This window comes from Thunnus albacares, chromosome 4 (assembly GCF_914725855.1).
Source record: "Thunnus albacares chromosome 4, fThuAlb1.1, whole genome shotgun sequence".
Classification (NCBI taxonomy): Eukaryota; Metazoa; Chordata; class Actinopteri; order Scombriformes; family Scombridae; genus Thunnus; species Thunnus albacares.
The window spans coordinates 11,379,856-11,399,078 of record NC_058109.1 but is presented as its reverse complement, the minus strand read 5'-3'; the positions used below and the strand labels follow the sequence as shown (position 1 = coordinate 11,399,078).

The following is a 19,223-nucleotide window of genomic DNA, read 5'->3' as shown; positions in this document are numbered from 1 at the left end:
TATATTCTGCATATATTTGAATGAAACTGGGTCATAGTTTTTGTATTGGAATAGTTGATGCTGCACAGACTGTTAATGAGTGAGACCACAAACAGACATGGTGGTCTGAGTCATACATGGTGCCCAGTATCTGTTACATGTAATTCATTGGGAGGCGGTGCCAGAGCCTGAACCTCCCGAGCTCTATATAAGCCTGCCACCCCCGCACGAATGATGGCATTGGATACAGTTTCAGGACTTTACCGAGTTGGGAATTAGCTGCAATCTCCAAGATGCCGTCCAAACCTGCCCCAATCAAGAAGGCGGCAAAGAAAGAACCAGCCAAGAAGGAGGAGAAGGCTCCGGAGCCCGAGAAGGCTCCTGAACCCGCCCCGGAGCCCGCTCCAGCCGAGCCTGCCCCAGCCCACGCTGAGGGCGAAGCTGCACCTGCTGAGGCGGCTCATGCTGAGGGAGAGGCCCATGCTGACGCGCCAGCTGAGGAGCACGCCGCAGATGGTAATGCACCGTGCGCAGCGGCGTGTGAGCCATGCGTTAACGCCGATTATACATCATACAGGCCACCATTATTTTATTTTATTTTATTTGTCGGTGGATGAACCTTGAAGAAGTTATTTCATTTTTTAAAACCAAGGTAGTCTGATCAACTCATGGTAAGCAGGTAACCTTTACGCGCGTGTGCCGGTGCGCACAGAGTGTGAAGGTGCCGTGGGTTACTGGTAAAGGCTTGTAGTCATCGAAATCAGACGGAAACTGCATGTTTACTACTTTAATTACCCTGCTTGGACTCTTTAAGCTTCTGCCAACCTCATTGCTAAAGGTTACTGAAACATAGTAACCCAGTAACCTTGGACATATCTGATGCCTAACGCATATTGCCAACAGTCTTTTATTAAGAATTTCTATACTATTTCTAATATTTAACACCTATTTAACACATCCTCAGTGAACATTGTTTCAACTCTCATTCTAACGTCTAACATCTACATCAGCTGCTCCCACTGATGAAACTGCTGCTCCTGTTGCTGCCGATCAGCCAGCCGCTGATGGTATGATACCCTCATACCTTCACTCACCCATTTCTGCTCATTTTAACTTCTCTTTTTTTTTCATTCTAACAGATTAAACCGCTTTTATAACATTTTGAAAAAGTTGTATGACATTTTCAAAATGTTATATATTGATATCTTTAACTTCTAATATTAGCCGCTGCACCTGCTACAGAAGAATCACCAGCTGCTGCTGCTGCTGAGGCCCCTGCTGATGGTAAAAGAAAATTTAAAAAAAGAAAAAAAAGAATACTATCAGTGGAATAACAGACATCTTTTAAAAGTATTGTCAAACTTAAACCTCCTACAGTAAAGCTAACTGCACGTATACCTATTGCTAATATATTCTAACCCCTTGTATCAAGCTGCTGCACCCGCTACAGAGGAAACACCAGCTGCTGCTGCTGCTGCTGCTGAGGCCCCTGCTGATGGTAAAAGAAAATTTAAAAAAAGAAAAAAAGAATACTATCAGTAGAATAACAGACATCTTTTAAAAGTATTGTCAAACTTAAACCTCCTACAGTAAAGCTAACTGCACGTATACCTATTGCTAATATATTCTAACCCCTTATATCAAGCTGCTGCACCCGCTACAGAGGAAACACCAGCTGCTCCTGCTGAGGCTCCTGCTGATGGTAAAAAAAAAAAAAAAAAAAAAATTAAAAAAAGACTATCAGTGGAATAACAGACATCTTTTAAAAGTATTCTCAAACTTAAACCTTCTTCAGTAAAGCTAACTGCATGGATACCTATTGCTAATATATTCTAACTCCTTATATCAGTTGCTGCACCCGCTACAGAGGAAACACCAGCTGCTGCTGCTGCTGAGGCCCCTGCTGATGGTAAAAAAAGACAATCAGTGGAATAACAGACATTTTCTAAAAGTATTATCAAACTTAATACTTATACAGTAAAGCTAACTGCACGTATACCTATTGCTGATATATTCTAACCCCTTATATCAGCTGCTGCACCCGCTACAGAGGAAACACCAGCTGCTGCTGCTGCTGAGGCCCCTGCTGATGGTAAAAAAAAAAAAGAGAAAAAAAAAAGACTATCAGTGGAATAATAGACATCTTTTAATATTATTCTCAGACTTAAACCTTCTACATTAACTGCACGGATACCAGTTGCTAATATATTCTAACTCCTTATAACAAGCTGCTGCACCCGCTACAGAAGAAACACCAGCTGCTGCTGCTGCTGAGGCCCCTGCTGATGGTAAAAAAAAAGAGAAAAAAAAAAGACTATCAGTGGAATAATAGACATCTTCTAATATTATTCTCAGACTTAAACCTTCTACATTAACTGCACGGATACCAGTTGCTAATATATTCTAACTCCTTATATCAAGCTGCTGCACCCGCTACAGAAGAAACACCAGCTGCTGCTGCTGCTGCTGAGGCCCCTGCTGATGGTAAAAAAAAACAAAAAAAAAAAAAAACAAACAAAATCAGTGGAATAACAGACATCTTATATGAGTAGACTATTTTTAAACCTTCAGCTTCCTATAACAAAGCAAACTGCACTAATATCTGATGATAATATCTTCTAACCCCTAATATCAGCTGCCGCTCCGGCTGCAGAAGAGTCTCCAGCTGCCCCCGCTGAGGCCCCCGCTGATGGTAAAAAAAGTTGACTTGATCCACAACAGATATCTTATACAAGTATTATTAACATTTGAATCTCCATGCTATCATGGTAAAGCTAACAACACTAACTGACTCCTTCATAACACATTTAACACCTTCTACACAACTAAATCCAGCTCATACATTATCATCTGTTAAAACATGTCCCATCTGCTTAATGCACTAATTAGTATCTAACATTTAATAATAGCTGCTGCTGCTCCGGCCACAGAGGAAGCTGCTCCCGCTGCTGAGTCCGAAGCACCGGCTGATGGTAAACCAACCCCCAATTTCGTTTTGTCATTTGAGAAAAACTGGATAACAATGGCTTCAGTGATAACAAAGTAAATCCTTTGACATCCCAGTATGGGAGACAAAGAGCTGTGAGGTACATAACTGGATTATATTTGATGCTATAGCATCGCTCTGCTCATCACATACCACCAATAATAATGCAAATACCTCTTGAACATCAGGTGAAGCTGCCGAGCCGCCTCCACCAGAGGAGGTTAAACCACCCACACCTCCACCACCTCCACCCAAAGGTAAACCTCTATTCAAACAGAAAACTTCATCTCAGAGTGATATGATTCTCTTTTCATCACTCATTTTCTTTTTATTACGGTGTTAAAATAAAGAACTGCGTCATCACCTTTTATGAAGCTCAACTTTGAATCAGTCTCAGATTTTTGTGCATTTCTACCACTACCAGTTAAGTAATTGTGTGTTTCTTTGGCATCTGCAGAGCCCACAAGTGCTCCCGTGGATCTCTTTGTTGAGGATAAGAATGACACCTCAGTTACCATCATGTGGAGCCAGCCGGAGAAAGTTGGGCCGGATGGTCTGGATGGATACACCATTGAGATCTGCAAGGACGGAAGTAAGTCCTGCTCTGCTTTTGACCAGGTGCACTGAATACTGACATGTGCACGAAAGGGGTCAGATAGTGGTATTAATACACTGTGACAAAAGTGTCAGCCGACCTTTAAATTACTTATAAAGGTTTAATGTCAACAGCTGATATTTGGTTTTTACATTAGCAGTTCTCATTGCAGCTCCATTTGTTACACAATGTTTAAGTGTATTTTAAATATACTCAGGAACATGTTAAATTGCTCTTTTAATGTGGGTCAGCCATATCGGTTGCAGCTGTCCCTGAAGTGTCACCGGCAGAGTTATATCATTAGCTACCTAACTTCTCCCTATAAGGAAAGAGGCATTTCAGGAGCTGCTGTGGTCCCGCTGGACGTCCTGCATTTAGACTTACAGCCCTAAGCTAATATCAGCAGCAGTTCAATGTAAGCTTGATTTAGCAGGCAGGACTCGATGTTTACCCAGAGAGCAGAAATTTCATGTCTAATACAAGAAATTTGTGTCAAACATAATCACTCTGTTTCCATTACAAAGCTGCACAACAAGTTGCGCCCTGTGCCCCAATTTATTAATTCTCAATCTCTTATAATCTGTGTGAATCAGATCTGTTCCTCTCATGACGCCTGCAGTTTGCACATTCAGCACTCTTTAACAACAATTCTTGATCCTATAATGGAGAGATAAACAACAGCTTTGTGCCAGTCTGTCTTCATTCTGTGTAATTGTCCCATTCAGCTGAGGACTGGAAAGCAGTCAATGAGGATCTGCAGAAGTCCTGCCGCTACGTTATCAAGAACCAGACCACTGGTGACCGTCTGAAGATCCGTGTGGTGGCTATGAACGCCGGCGGCCGCAGCCCTCCTGTTGCGCTCCCCGAGGCTGTCCTGGTGAAGGAGGTTGCTGGTAAGAAATGTTCACACGGACAGAAAGCACAAAGAGATCCATCTCAGCACATAACATAACACACAGTATTCTATTTACCATGTTCTTTAGCACTTTTCCAGGAATAAAATAGTCACAAAAAGAAATGTCGGATAAGATAAACTTTATTGATCCAACGCAGAAATTGAAGTGTTACAGCAGTAAAATGAAGTACAAGAACAGATGTATTGTATTGATACACAACCTTTAAAAAAACTTGAAAACTATGTGCAATACAAGCATCTAGTACAATGAAATGAAGCACTGAAAAACAAAAATAAAAAAATACTACATACAACATACATAAGTAGTAAGTACAAAAAGTACTCAGAAACAAATAATCACAAATAAGTCACAAATCAGGTTGTAAAAGTCATCATTATGCCATTTTGGCCATTTATTCTTTTTTTCCCCATGTTAAGCTCTCTGGTACTCATAATGTGCCTCAAACGACTCCCTTTGCACAGATACAACATGGTTCTTAACACCTATGTGACCGAAAATAAAAATCAAAGTGTAAACAGGTTTAATTGTCATGGCAAATAAATGTTTATTTTAATTTTTAGTGCGTTTATTGCAGTTCAAGAAGCTTCCATAAATGAGTACAATATAGATTGAGCGTTTTTTGTGCTATTAAACTTTATCTTCCATGCCACTTGATCAGCTTAAACCCTAAAGTATGCTAATACAAATATGGGACACACCATTTGACACAAGTCTGGCTTAAACTTTATGGAGTCATTTATCATGAGAAAGGGGGGTAGTAAAGTGCAGGAGTCAAACAGAAACAGCTCAGCAATGTTTTCTTCTCAGCTGTCTGTGTCCTGTTGGCAACATACCTGCGCTGCTAATAGTATAAAACTCTGCTCTTCTCACTCATCTCCACTTTGAGCTGGAACACTAATCCACCCAACCACAGTATGATAATTACACACTTGTTAAGTGGAAGGTTTTAAAGATGCTGTGCACCTTACAGTGTTAATCATAGACAGTATATCTAAAGTGATTTGTGGTAAAATTGGACCCCGAGGGCTTTAAAAGGAGGAGCTGCGTTACCTTGGCTCAGTCACAAATCATCGTTATGTAAAATGGAGAGTCGAACATGGAGGGAATGCAACTTGATTCCAACTAAGCTGGCAGTATTTCAGTAGTCACGTCCATGTTCTCCATAGCAGGCGGTCCACATATCAATATCTTATGAATGCTTTCCTTCAAAATGACCATAAAGCTTTGGAAAAATAGTTGGGATGTCCTCGCTATTAACACAGATTTTTCTATGGAGAGGTTGGCATTGCATTGTGCTCACTGCCAGGATTCCTGCTGGGGAAGTGTCAGGCTCCTTCTCCGCAAGATCGATGGTGACAAGTGATCTGACTGCAAGCAGGTGGGGGCTGTGAAGAAGAGAGGGGGGTGGATGGTAAATTCCAGTGTGTCCTGTGTCTGCGTAAAGGGGGTGTGGGTGACGAGGGTGGGTGGGGGTGGATCCAACTTCTCAGGTGACACTCAAATCTCATGACACTTCCAGAGATTCACTGTTTATTTTGAAACATGCCACAGACTTTACAGGGAGAATTTTCATTAAGCCTAATGCTCTCCGTATGAAGTGATAAGACACTTAACATGACAGTGCACAGTATGTGATCAAGATGTCCAGAATCTGTAATATTTCAACTAACATACAGATGCACTTTAGCTCATAAAAAATTAGAAAGTTTTCCTTTTACCAATTAATTTATGTTCCAATTTATTTATCTACAGTACAATCAATTTGAAGAGGGAATCAACTGGCTTTATTTAAACATGATTTTAATACATTCTGATGTGAGTGGGTGTAACCGAAGCTCCAAATCATGCGTCATTTTGGAGAGGTGATATACTACAGTACGCTTGCTTTATTTAGAGTCCTGACAAATGTTCCTCTGCTAGACTTAAGCAGGTGGTGCTTCTCAGCAAATCACGTTTACAAATGAGCTTCAGTAAGATACTGAGGCTTCAAAAGTCACTGTTGCTTTGCTAACTAACTTTATGATTTTCTTTTTATGATGATTTTGGGGTTATTTTTGCCTTTATACAAGATATTATAGGGAAGAGTTGAGTGGGTGTCATCTGAACCAAGATTTTACAGTTATGGTGGTGAAAACATTTCTAAATTGGTCATCTAATGCTGTGATATTCTAGTACTTTTATATCCATCATCAATTCATCTGTATTTGTCCAGGCAACAGGGCAACACACATACACATAAAGTAGGAAAATACTAATAATAAACACACAAATATGCAAAACAGTTAAGTTAAAATTTAAGCTATGAAGAGCTGAGTAGACAGAGACATAGCTGAGGGGATAAAGGACTTAGAATAACGATGGCTTTTACAACCAGGTAAAGCAGAGAGACGCCCTAATGACACCACCGGCTAAAATGAGCTTAGATTGGCTCTGCATGCTCATTGATTTCCATAAGATTTGTCAGCAACAAAAGGAACTTAAATCCTTTTGTTTCACTTCAAAGATCTCTGTGGAGATCCTGATAATCCTCCTCAGACTGTTTCTGTCCTTCACTGACGAGATGTGGAACCAACAGAAAACAGAAAGAACTAAAGAAAATTGGACTGTCAATAAACAATTGGTTAATGCTGACTAATGCTAATAATGTTTCATTCATTGTTTTTCATTTTGTCTAGATCGTCCCAAGGTTCGCCTGCCTCGTTTCCTCAGGCAGAGATACGTCGCTCATGTTGGAGAAAAGATCAACCTGACCATCCCCTTCCATGTAAGCCCAAAATGACTGTGCGTTACTGCATGTGCGCAATGAATAAAACATCAGAATTCATTAAAACTAATTTGTCTAATTTCTTTTTCTCCAGGGCAAACCCAAACCTGTGGTCACCTGGACAAAGGACGGACAGCCCCTGGACCACAAGAGGGTGAACATCCGCAGCACCGACAGAGACAGCATCCTGTTTATCCGTGCATCCGAGAGACCTGACTCTGGAGTGTATGAGATGTGTGTTAAGGTGGATGACTTTGAAGACAAGGCATCACTCACCCTTCAAATTGTTGGTGAGCGAAATATTGATGTTAGATTTTTTTTTAAAAAGTGGAAATACAAGTTGTTTTTCCAAGCCGCAGGGAAGCACAGCACTTTGACTAACTTTGAAAGATCCATTTCAATTCAGTGAGATGAGATTTAAAACTCTTGGTGTAATACTTGATACCTAATCAGTGCCTGGTTGTTCACAGAGCTGCCTGGGCCTCCTGCCACTGTAAAGATTGTGGATACATGGGGTTTCAATGTTGCTTTGGAGTGGACTGCACCCACCGACAACGGAAACACAGACATCACAGGTTACACAATCCAGAAGGCTGACAAAAAGACTGGAGTAAGTAACTGTTAGTGTAATGTTTCAGCTCCAAAGGGTGGCTGACTGCGGGGTGATAATAAATTATGTTTGATGATTATTAATAGTAGGATAGTAATCCTCAGTATCTCTGCAGCTAATCCTGCTGTGTGTTGTGTGTTCACAGGAATGGTACACCGTGTTGGAGCATTACCATAGACTTAATGCCACCATCTCTGACCTCATCATGGGCAACACCTACAAGTTCAGAGTGTTTGCCGAAAACAAGTGTGGAATGAGTGAGGACGCTGCTGTCACAAAGGACGAGGCCAAGATCCTTAAAGAGGGTACTCTTTGCTTTATTATTCCTTTGCCAAAGAGACACTGATGATTTCATTCATTAGTTTATTCATTCAGCAGCAATGTCTGGGAATAATATCTTTAGTCTTCATTCTGTAGAAAAAAAATCGTGCCAGTGCCCTGTTTTACAAAGGATTGTGACTCACACATTGCAGATACATTTGCAAGTCCTACAGTCCTCTTGTATCATGCATGGGTCACAAGTATGGTGTTTCTTTTAATTAGTTAAACATGTCAAAATTAACACGAGAGGAAATTATCCTGGTGCAAATTTGTTGAAACAGGCCTGTTTCTTCTGATACTATTCTCTCATTGATCCTTCTTAGCTTCCAAATTTTACTCTTGCCCAGCTTTTAACTGTTATCCTACAGCAATGATAATGTTACCTGCTAGTAGGCATTTCCTCTACCAAACTAAGCATCTGCTTTAAACCTAAATAATTACATTCTCTCATGTACATGTTTGTTTGCTTGTTTTATTTTCTTTCAAATCTATAACCTTACATGTTACCATGAAAACTGCAGCCATTCAAATGACTATAATTCATCAATAATTCATTAGAGACACTACCTATTAACTGGCTTATATCAGGTAACCTGTATTGTAGGAGTTAATAGTTTCTCTTCCATTCTCCAGGTATCGACTACAAGCCTGCTGAATTCAAGGAGCACGACTTCTCTGAGCCACCCAAGTTCACCACTGCTCTGAGTGACAGATGCACCACTGTCGGCTACAGCACCAAGCTTCTCTGCTCTGTCAGGGGACAACCAAAAGTACAGTAACAAGATTTTCTTTCTTCATGTCATTACCCTTTTGCACTAGACTAATTGTTTGTCTTCCAAGTTTGATTTACCAACAGGTAAGTAAGTTAGTAAAGTTTATTTATATAGCACATTTCATAGGCACCAGTCACAAAGTGCTTCAATAAATAAAACAAAGATGTGGGGCTGCAAAGGGTCCATGATATAATGTATAGCCTGGCCACATAGGGCTCTATAAGTGAGCACCAGGATTTTAAAATGAATAAAGTAAGGTAAGGAAAGAATCACAGTAGTCTAAATGTGATGAGATAAAAGCATGTATTAGCACCTCTATTTTAGCTATTTGGCTATGTTTCTTAAGTGAAAGAAACAATTCAATTCAGTTCAATTTTATTTATATAGCGCCAAATCACAACAAAATCTCAGGGCACTTTTCACAGTGTCCTAATATAAGCATCAAAACTAATGGATTGGTCAAAAATCACACCAAGATTACGCAGACTAGATGGAGAAGACGAGGATAAGACACCAAGGTTCTGCCTGATCAATGAGTGATGGTTATGGAGCAATAATCAAGATTTCAATTTTTTCTGCATTTGACTGCAGGAAATTATTTGCCATCCAGTTCCTAATTGCATTTAAACAGTTGTTTAATACACAGTCTATCAAGCTCATTGGGTTTGAAGGAAAAACATAACTGGATGTCATCAGCGTACAAACGATAGATATTGCTGAAACTACTGATAATCTGTCCTAGTCGAAGCATGTATAAGGAGAATAAAATAGGCCCCAAGACTGATCCCTGGGGGACGGCACATGACAAAGTAGCAGTGTCGAACACATAGCTCATGACTTCAGTGTTTTGGATGTCATTGAACGCATCCCCAAGACAGAGATTTTAAAACAAACCTGTTCACGGCTGACACAAAAATAATGCAACTTTGACAAATATAGATAAATTGTAGTTTATTGTCTCCAGCAATTCTCCCCGAGCTGATTTTAATGCATTTTGTTGTGAGCTGAGTAGAAAAATAGGCTCCTCATAAAACATAATGAATGTAATGTTATCCAGCAATAGCAGGAACCAGAGAATTTTAGCATTTTTCTTAAAAAATAACTCCAAACGATTAACCAATTATCAAATGGTTGGTGATTAATTTGTTGACCGACTAATTGATTATTCAACTAATTGTTGCGGCTGAAACCAACAAAATCACTGGTTCTGGCCTTTGACATTTTGAAATGCAGAGGTTTCTATTTCTAATTTATGAACTAATTGAGTGTGCATTGAATGTTTGTTAGATTTGGTACCACTGCTCAGACCACTTGTCAGCAGGTTAATGATCATATTAAGGTTACTGGACATACTTTGAGTTTTTAACATCTTTCCTCACTCAGTCATCCAGTCAGTCTTGTCAGTATGTTGGCTTTGAGCTGAGAATGTGGAGGATCTTCATCTGCCCTTGTTAGTTTGCTGTCTGAGCCTCTCATCTCCTCTTTGGGAACATAATCCATGGGGTCGCCAAACAGGATGGTAGCATAGATGGTCTCGATGAGAAGGCTCTGGCTAGATTTGGCATTCTTTGTTTTTGAATTCTGTTTATGGTGGGGGCAGAGGAGGGTGGAGAAGAGGCCATAAGGGCGACAGGTCAGCGGGAAAGCGGGGTCAGATGTGTAACATTCCCTGTGGGGCCCCAGGATGTGCTTACCATGTCAGTGCCATTAAAACTCCCAAACCGGCTGTGTGCTGTGTGTCCACTTCCATCAAAAGGGTTTCTTGCCAAGTGGCACAAACATAAATAGAAACACCACTCCTTGTTTATTTATGAGATGACTTCTGGAGGGAAGTGTGTTAAAATCTCATATTTTTCTGCAGCCCAAGATTCAATGGATGAAGAATCAGATGATTATTGGAGACGATCCCAAATACAGGCAGATCTGCGTCCAGGGTATCTGCTCTCTGGAAATCCGTAAGCCCGGTAACTTTGACGGAGGTGTGTATGCCTGCAGAGCCAAGAACGATCATGGAGAAGTAACTATCACCTGCAAGCTGGAGGTCAAACGTAAGTCAGGGTCTTAGTAAAACAACTCCTTTTTAAGCTTTTTGTTGGGGTTAAACAGTATAAACTTTCAGTGGATGCCCTAAAAGCTAATAACTTTTCTTTCCGTTAAACAGAGCCAGGTGCTGCAGATGCAGAGAAAGACAAAGAAAAGAAATAGATCATCACAGGTCAGAAATGATCAGGATCTCCTTTCAATATTCTTTGAAGATGTCTGAACTTGCTCTATATGATTATAAGTGAAACACCTATTCAAAAGAGTGTGCCTATAAACCTTATAAAACATACTTGAGTCATCCTATAACTGTTTTATTTTTGGAGTAAGTTGTTACTTGCATATTTATAGCATTTGTATATGGCATTTGAAAAATGAATGCAATGTAGGTTTCCCAGTTAAACTGGATGTATTGGATATGATCTATGATGTGATATACTGTATATGAGTCCTGAAGTGGCCTTGTCCTTCTCCATGACTTACTTTCCATACATGGAAGGCACTAAACTTGGAAAAGGTGGCCCCTGCCACTGACAGTGAGTCCAAGAGGTAGCACCCATAAATTAAATCTGTAATGGTTCATCGTATACTCAGTTAGGAGACTTAATCACATTTCCTCGACTCAGCAGCAGTAGTCTCCATTAGGGCACTGAGACATAGCACTTAATTTGCAGGTTATTCTTCAAACACTTGCACAGTCTAAACATTTTGAAGCTTTCATTTGTGGGAGGAAGTGGTTTTATACAACACTGAAATTCTTTTAGCCTAGACAAATCTTTTTAAATACATTTATTTTAAAAATTTAGCAAAATGTTTATGTCTGCCTGGTTTACATTTTTCTCATGTGATTCTGAAGCATTACTGTTTCTGCAGTTGCAGCTCTGATTCCTCCTTAACACCTGTTGTTGTTATTTGTTCATCTGTTCAATCCCAATTTAGGAGCAGAAGGAATGAGGCCTTTACAGCATAAGGTGAGTGACACTTTTAGCATTTCTAAAACTGTCGTGCACAATGACGAATCAATTTCAAGTTTGAATTTCTCTGTGTCTACAGGAAGGTGCTGGATTCCTGGAAGAACATGTATATATGGCTGGTGACCATACAACCAAATAGGTGTTATAATGAACAATTGTTGTCGCTCGATGCCTTTTTCTTTCACTACAGTATTAAGTCCATATCCATGTCCACAATCAGCTTTTTCCCCAATGACTGTCTATATTAACCAAATTATCAGATCTGCCAAATACTGAACCTCTAAAGTTTCTCATCCTGTCAGTCGAACTAGGAGAATTTTACAGCATGAAGGAGAATTACATGTAACTTCTACGTGTTTATACCAATAAATCATTTAATTTCTGGTTTTGTGTTTTCAATACAGTTTCTTCTGTAAATTGAAATCTGTTGAAGTTGTGTAAAGGCTACTATGATGTAATAAAGTTTTAAAAAAACAACTTTATATTGGGCTTAACATATCAACCACTACCTTTAATAATAATTTCTATGCACAGTTCTAGCGAGAAATGAATGAAATGCTGTAAAGCAGAGACAACTAAATGTGAGACTGCGATGTCATGCATGAGGTACTCTTCAGTTTATAAAGATTTGACATTTAAATGAGATACTGAGTTGCTTAAAGTTACAGAATTTGGTAACACTTTAATTTATTGTAATTTCTGATATATTTCCTAGTAATTTCCAATACGTTTCCTGGAACGACTAATGTAATTTGGTATTAATTTTAGGGAAAGCAGAGACTGTGTTCAATTGGTACAAGTCCATTTAATTAATTCTAGTTAATTGCAGGAACAACCTAAAAAGTCTTTTGGTCAGTGCATACTATAGTAGGTCAGCAGAACATGCAAAAATGTGTCTACTGACAAGCACACAATACAACACATAAATAGGAAAAGTCTCCAATAATAAGTGGATGAAGAATTAATATTTACTTGGGCTTAAATTGCGCCTTTTTAAAAAATCTGTTACTTTCCTTAAAATAAAGTTTTACCATAAACTTTAAAGGGCTCATTTCCAGCTCTATATTTTTATTCCAGGACTCCACTAGAGTAGCTTTGCATGATTCACAGTTCAAAAAACTCATCATTTATCTTATAGAACCAATCACAATGTTTGTTCACAATAACTTCTGGGTAGAAAACCCCTATGTGACATGCTGTACATACATATCTAAAAATAAATATCAGTTTAAGTAAGTTAAGAAGTAAACAAAGAAGTGTATGTAAATAAGCATAGTAAGTTTAAGAGAGTAAAGCAATGGTAAGGCGGCATTCTGTTATGACAAAGTCAGCCACCAGTTAGTCTGACCAGCTGTGAGATGTTGCTGTTGGGTAGATTTGGCATCAAAGCTTAGCAAAGCTTTGATAAAAAACAAAGCAACACAGTACATAAAATAAGCATAGCAGAAACATCAGATAGGTTGGACCACTGTGTTTAACCATATATCTTTAAACGTTACAGTTATGGTTGAAAATGATAACAGAAATAAACAAGTTTGCCGATTTCACATATGTCTGCAATTCAAATCAACTGCCAGTTGGCTACTTGGAAGTGAATGTTGTTGTTAGTGTGATGTCACAATGAATCAGCCCCTCAGTTCAGCCTCTGTCTCTAACAGGCAGTCTTAGCTCCTGTCTCTTTAAGGCCCCCCTCCCGATGAGCCCACTCTGTTCTGATAGGCCAGCTTTCGGAAGCCTGCCGAGGGGCAGCATATCAGAGTCGTGTTAAGTTACTGCTGAAAACCTAATGTTTCCTGCTTTACTGCTTCTTAATACAAGCTTTTAAATGACTAAGTAATGGGAGACTTATATTTTGAAGAATTTACAGGAAATTAAACATGTTCCTCACCAGATTAGCAGAGCTTCATTAGATGCACTAAAAACCAGTCAACACAACAACATATGGAGATATTTGGTGCTATTTGTTCAGCCGATCAGTTAGAAATAATGCAGGGAGGAATAGTACAAGCAGAAACAGAAACAGTGATGTTGATGTTTGATGAAGAGCTGCAGATAACCCGCACACCTCCAAAAGGGTAAACTACTTATTTTACTTTGCTGTGCTGTGTAATGGAAAAGCACTCACAGCGTGCCAGCTTGACTCGAGTCATGGCCCGGTGTGACTACCCCCAAAACAATGGAAAAAATACCATAATGTTAATGGAGCAGAGCAGTGAGCTCGCATGCTGTGCCTGGAGCAGATGACCATATAAAGAAATCCTTCATGAATTGACATCAGCTTGGGCTGAAAGTAGAAAAAAACATTGGAAACTGAGCAATCAGAGCAGTCTGAAGCCAGTGCTTTTTGCTCACAGGGATTACTTCTATATACACTTACCTCATTATTTGACACTTTTGCCATGTTTAACATGAACATCCAACATTGTAACATTACATATATGACTGAAAATAAGAAAAAGCATGATAGGTCCCCTTTAAAAGAAACACATAAAACATTTTCAAAGACTCACTTTTTCGACAGGCCTGACAGGATATCCTAAATCAGAAAGCTACAGTCTCTGGAGATTCAGTCAATTACTTTCAACTACAGTTTCACTCAGTGGCTCAATGTATGAAGCCCTTTTGGCAGCAGACCAGAGAGATTCTGGAGACAGTAGCACTATTCATTTGGCTCATACAGACCCAAGAGGTACATAGCAGTATGCCAGGACTTCCATAATAATAATACCAGTCTATGATACTGATCTTGTAACTATTTGGCCATGGAGTTACTGGCATAGTGATACAGGGCAGGATGCCAGAATTATCCAGGTTACAGAGAGACATGGGTTCACACAGGGGCTGACAAATTTAGCCTCAGCACTCGCTCAGGTTATTTTGGGAACAAGCGGCTCGACCAGCAAAATGTGCTTTTTTGTTAGCTTACTAAATCACAGATGGAAATGGGAGAATTCAAATTCAGCAAATTGAATAATGCAATTATTGTCTGAATTTTAAAGAACTGAAAACAGCAAAGTCTCCCCTCACATGACCTCAGTCGCCTCGGACTGCATTAACCAGCTTTCGGTGACAATTTTTTAATACAGACACCCTGAGTATCAATGTAGTAGACAGTAAGGAAGTGTGTTCAAAGTGTGTTATATAATGAATGACCCAGCTCTGCAGATTGAGCTAAAAAATTGTGTGTGGTGTCCTCTAGTGTTGCAAGAAAGCAATGACATCTGCAAAAAATGAGAGTATAGAAAAAGCCATGTAACCTGAAGTGGTGGAAAGTAACTAAATATTTTTTCTTAATTACTGCACTTTAGTACAGTTTTCCATAGTCTTTCCATTTTCTGCTTATTTCTAATCCTACTCCATTGCATTTCAGAGACAAATGTTGTACTTTTCACTCCACTACATTTATTTTATAGCTTTCATTGCTGCAAGTTAATATTTTACAAACAAAACATATAATTTAATAAAATATGATGCATTGTTACCCATTAAACTATCCAATGGTATACAAAGTAGATAAAATGAGCTCCAGCACCACTAGCTACAACATTCAAATGTTACTTACGTATTAAAACATCTGTAGTAATCATAGTCCAGTAATATAATAAAGACTGATAAAGGTCATTTTCCTGCATAATGAGTACTTTCACCTTACTTTAAGTGCATTTTTCTGATAAATCTTCTATAGTTAACCTTTTTTTAAAATGCAAAACTTGCACTTGTGATAGAGTATTTCTGTGACGTTAAGCAACGGATCTGAACACTTCCATAATCACTAACATGTAAAGTCTGCTCATAAGTTTTCTACATTAAAATTCAGGACACAAAAAACTGAAAACATAAACTTAAGAGATTACTTAAGATGAAGACAGTTATGCTTTAGGTAGCTGCATTTACTTGTAATCAATTAAATAAATTACTCGAAATTGCTCGAATGACATTTTTTAAACATGTGAGGTATATTAGTTTCATATATGAACATATCTATATAAACATAACTGATTTAATGATGTTTCTAGGGGGTTTTAAACCTCCTCAGGGCAGGACCTAAATTAGACAGTAAGTATCTCGCTCCATGACCCGATTGCAGTGTGTCAGCATCCAGGGAGCAACCAGAAGTAGGCCTGAGACCCATTATGGCTCTAAGCCCACAGGTTAAAACTGCACGACGCAGCTTTGCACATAGACGGCCCAAAATGGCAGAGAAAGATAATAAATGTCAACACTCATGAGCAACAGCAGCCATGTCTTGTCAATTTTGCTCATACTGTACAATAAAAAAAATCACAAATTACAGATTTGCCTCAAACACAGGACACACTCTATCTTTAGACCCTCAGTTTGGTAAAAAGGAAAAACAGGGAGAAATCCCAGGAGCAGATGAAGGATCTCGCTTCTGAGACAGGATTCCAATCATTGTCATACAGAGTAGGCACTAAAGACAATAGCAAAGTGGAATAGAAAGACAATATGAGGTCAGTCAAGTGCTAACATATGTCAAGAACAGAGATCAGAGAAGACACTGAACATTTTCCAGTTGTAGTAATCTGCACACATTATTTTCATGTTTACCAACCGGTAATATAAGTGAAAGAGGAATTAAAGGATAGGTTCACAATTTTGAATCTTAAAACAATAGTCAGGTGCCCATATGATCATTTAAACAGGTTTTGCTCACTGTAATCATTCCTCTTGTTCATACTGACCATTTAAACATCCCTTCCTAATGCACTTTAAATGTAAGTCATGGGAGACTAAATCTGCAGCTCTCAATTTGAACAAAAATGTATTCCAACGTTTATCTAAAGCTAATATGAGGCTTCACAGTCTAAATTGGTTAAATCAAGTGGATCCTCCAGTGTAATAGTCTTTTTAGTGCCATTTTTGTTACTTTCCCTCCACTGTGACTATGAAAGATATCCACTTTAACCCAGACTGCTGAAACTCATATTATCTTCTGATAAACTTTTTAATACATTTTTGTCCCCCATCACTTATATTGAAAGTGCATTAGGAAGGGATCTTTTAATAGCCAGTATGAACAGGATGAATGATTACAGCAAGGAAAACCTCTTTCAGTGTTCATGTGGGCACCTGACTATTGTTTTAAGACGGACAGAAAAATTGTGAACCTTAAATCTTAAACTCTTGATGTCAGTGAGTCTGGGTTTTTCTGTTCACTGCTGTTTGCATGAGAGATTGGATTTTTTTCTCTGTGTTTTGATGAATTGCTTCATGTAGGGGGTGTAGCAGTCCAATACCAGCGATTTATTTGGGCAAATGGTTCAAATCTGCAAAATCTAGTTTGAGGAAAACAGATTTTTTTTTCACTTTTACATCTACATTTTGTGTTCTAGGCTGATCAGACTCCCTGCTTCATTTTTATGAAACTAGAACTGCTTCAGGTAAATATTCCATCTCTAATCTGTAATCTTCCACCTCTCCGTCTCTCTGTTTCATCTATTATGATTTATTGCTATAAAGTCCAGCACGAGGCAATCATAAAATATCCTCCGGCTGAATAATTGGATCCCATCAAAACTTTTTGATCCATCACTTCCCTCCTCGAGTGAGAAAAGAAATGAATAAGATGGAAAGTTCATAAACAGGCAGGATGCTTTAGTGATGCAGCATCTCTGACTCATCTGGCGGTGTTGTGCTGAGCACTCCCTTGTCGCTGCTATGTCAAGGGTAACGCCAAAGGCAATGAAATGGTGTGTCCCTCTTGAAGGGAGCCTGGCTGCCATTTGCTGCAGAGGTTTTGGCAAGGTTCCCAGAAGGTTTAATAAGTGTAATGGTGCAACTGGCACTCACACCACTGTCCTGTCTTTGCTTTTTGTTAAGAATTGTTGCGCTGCTAAATCAGCTGGATAGACTGTCTCAGTACATTTTTCATTTGTCTAAGCTTTAGACAGTCAGGACAGTATGAGGAAGTGATATTGTTCTGTCCAGTCGAAAGGCAATCTTTCTTACATCTTTTTGAACGTTTTCTACTATTAAAAGGCCAAATAATGTCCCACAGATCAGCTTAGTCACCAGATTTTATGTTTTTCATGCTTCACAGAGGCCGAATTAAACGCTGATTCTCCCCAATCAGCCATGTATTGTATGGATTTCCCTGGAGAAACCTGCAGTGGTAGTGTGATGCAGCTCTCTCCAGCTGTCCAGTGTAGGAAGGCTGGTAGTCTATTGATTTCAGATGGCAGAATGAGACTTCATTATGTCAATTTAATTAAAATCGAGGCACTGAATTGTTGAGTGGGAAAAGAAATTTCAATCAACAGCAAAAAAAAGTGCCTGGATATTCCAATATGTATGTTTAACTCCTAGATCACTTACAGTACATGTCTTTTCTTCTTATACAATATATTGAATGAATAATCCTAAAAGAAATGCTCAAAAAACATGTCAAGTTGTTGAGCTGAGTGTTTTGTTTGCAGGCAGCACTATGCTTGATATAACCTACAACATAAACACTAACTCCTACTTGACTTGTGAAATGTTGTCTAATTAGACGACTCAGTAATCTATGTCTCCCTGATGAGGCCGCAGCAGTGATCTGTGTCGGTCCTGCAGCTCATACCACCTTCTGCTGTTTTAAATTATTCATCAGTTACATGTTAGATGCCTGTAAACAAGGAAGGGAAGAACCAGCTGCCTTTTATGTTGCTGCTGAGTCTGCCGGAGGTTCACGGTTACTACTGCTGGAAAAAAAAAAAAAAAAAAAAAACTTCCCATCTGTGTTCTGCCTGCCTCTATACTGCAGCAAAACCAGCCCAAGCAGACGTGTAACACCCCCTCACCCATCCTCTCCTCTCCTCCTCCCTCCTCTCCTTCTATCCTCTACTGAGGTCCTCGCACCTCACTGCACTCAGGTTCCTGCAGAGTTCCTGCAGCAGGGAGGCACAAGACCTAAAACTGAGCTCTGTAAGAGCCACTGCAGACTGCTGTTTACCGTCTTCACCACTTCTTTCACTACTCATTGATTCCCTGCTTTTGCTATTTCCTCCCTCTCTCTTCCTCTCTCTCTCTTCCTCCCTTTCGTCCTGCGTCTAATTCTCAAAGCTCAGCACTCCCCATCTGTGTGTACCAAGGGAAAAAGTGAGCAAGAAAAAAAAAAAAAAGGAGGAGGAGCGCAGTTGTTAGTGCGCCACAGAAAATGTAAACCCCCCTCCACCCCTCCCCACCCAATTGATGACAAGGAGGGTTTTTATTGAGTAGCTCCTCAGCCAATGAACGAACAGTGCCGGGAAATACAGCAGTGAAA

The 19,223-nt window shown here is 39.4% G+C and overlaps 1 protein-coding gene across 7 annotated transcripts; it reads left to right on the top strand.

The window, feature by feature from the left end:
• The first annotated feature begins 207 nt into the window (after positions 1–207).
• Positions 208–12,343, top strand: LOC122981160 (myosin-binding protein H-like). 7 transcript variants are annotated; one of them, XM_044349735.1, is made up of 23 exons: positions 208–495; positions 990–1,046; positions 1,204–1,263; positions 1,412–1,477; positions 1,625–1,681; positions 1,829–1,888; positions 2,012–2,071; positions 2,208–2,267; positions 2,401–2,463; positions 2,615–2,671; positions 2,889–2,951; positions 3,154–3,222; positions 3,423–3,557; positions 4,286–4,453; positions 7,153–7,241; positions 7,336–7,531; positions 7,712–7,851; positions 7,997–8,156; positions 8,806–8,942; positions 10,807–10,993; positions 11,107–11,160; positions 11,925–11,956; positions 12,039–12,343. In XM_044349735.1, exons 1-21 carry the CDS (start codon positions 273–275, stop codon positions 11,148–11,150), a joined length of 2,151 nt encoding a protein of 716 aa, XP_044205670.1. In that variant the 5' UTR covers positions 208–272; the 3' UTR covers positions 11,151–11,160; positions 11,925–11,956; positions 12,039–12,343. The 7 variants fall into 7 exon arrangements, with proteins under 7 accessions (XP_044205670.1, XP_044205671.1, XP_044205672.1 ...); XM_044349736.1 differs by lacking the exon at positions 990–1,046; XM_044349737.1 differs by lacking the exon at positions 1,412–1,477.
• Positions 12,344–19,223: the final 6,880 nt, after the last annotated feature.

What these genes read in the sequence shown, in the direction of transcription:
- LOC122981160 (XM_044349735.1), top strand. Translation starts at nt 273, where the DNA reads ATGCCGTCCAAACCTGCCCCAATCAAGAAGGCGGCAAAGAAAGAACCA. An exon ending in TGCTGAGGCCCCTGCTGATG is followed by an intron (nt 1,264 to 1,411) that starts GTAAAAGAAAAT and finishes CCTTGTATCAAG; the next exon opens with CTGCTGCACCCGCTACAGAG. An exon ending in TGCTGAGGCCCCTGCTGATG is followed by an intron (nt 1,478 to 1,624) that starts GTAAAAGAAAAT and finishes CCTTATATCAAG; the next exon opens with CTGCTGCACCCGCTACAGAG.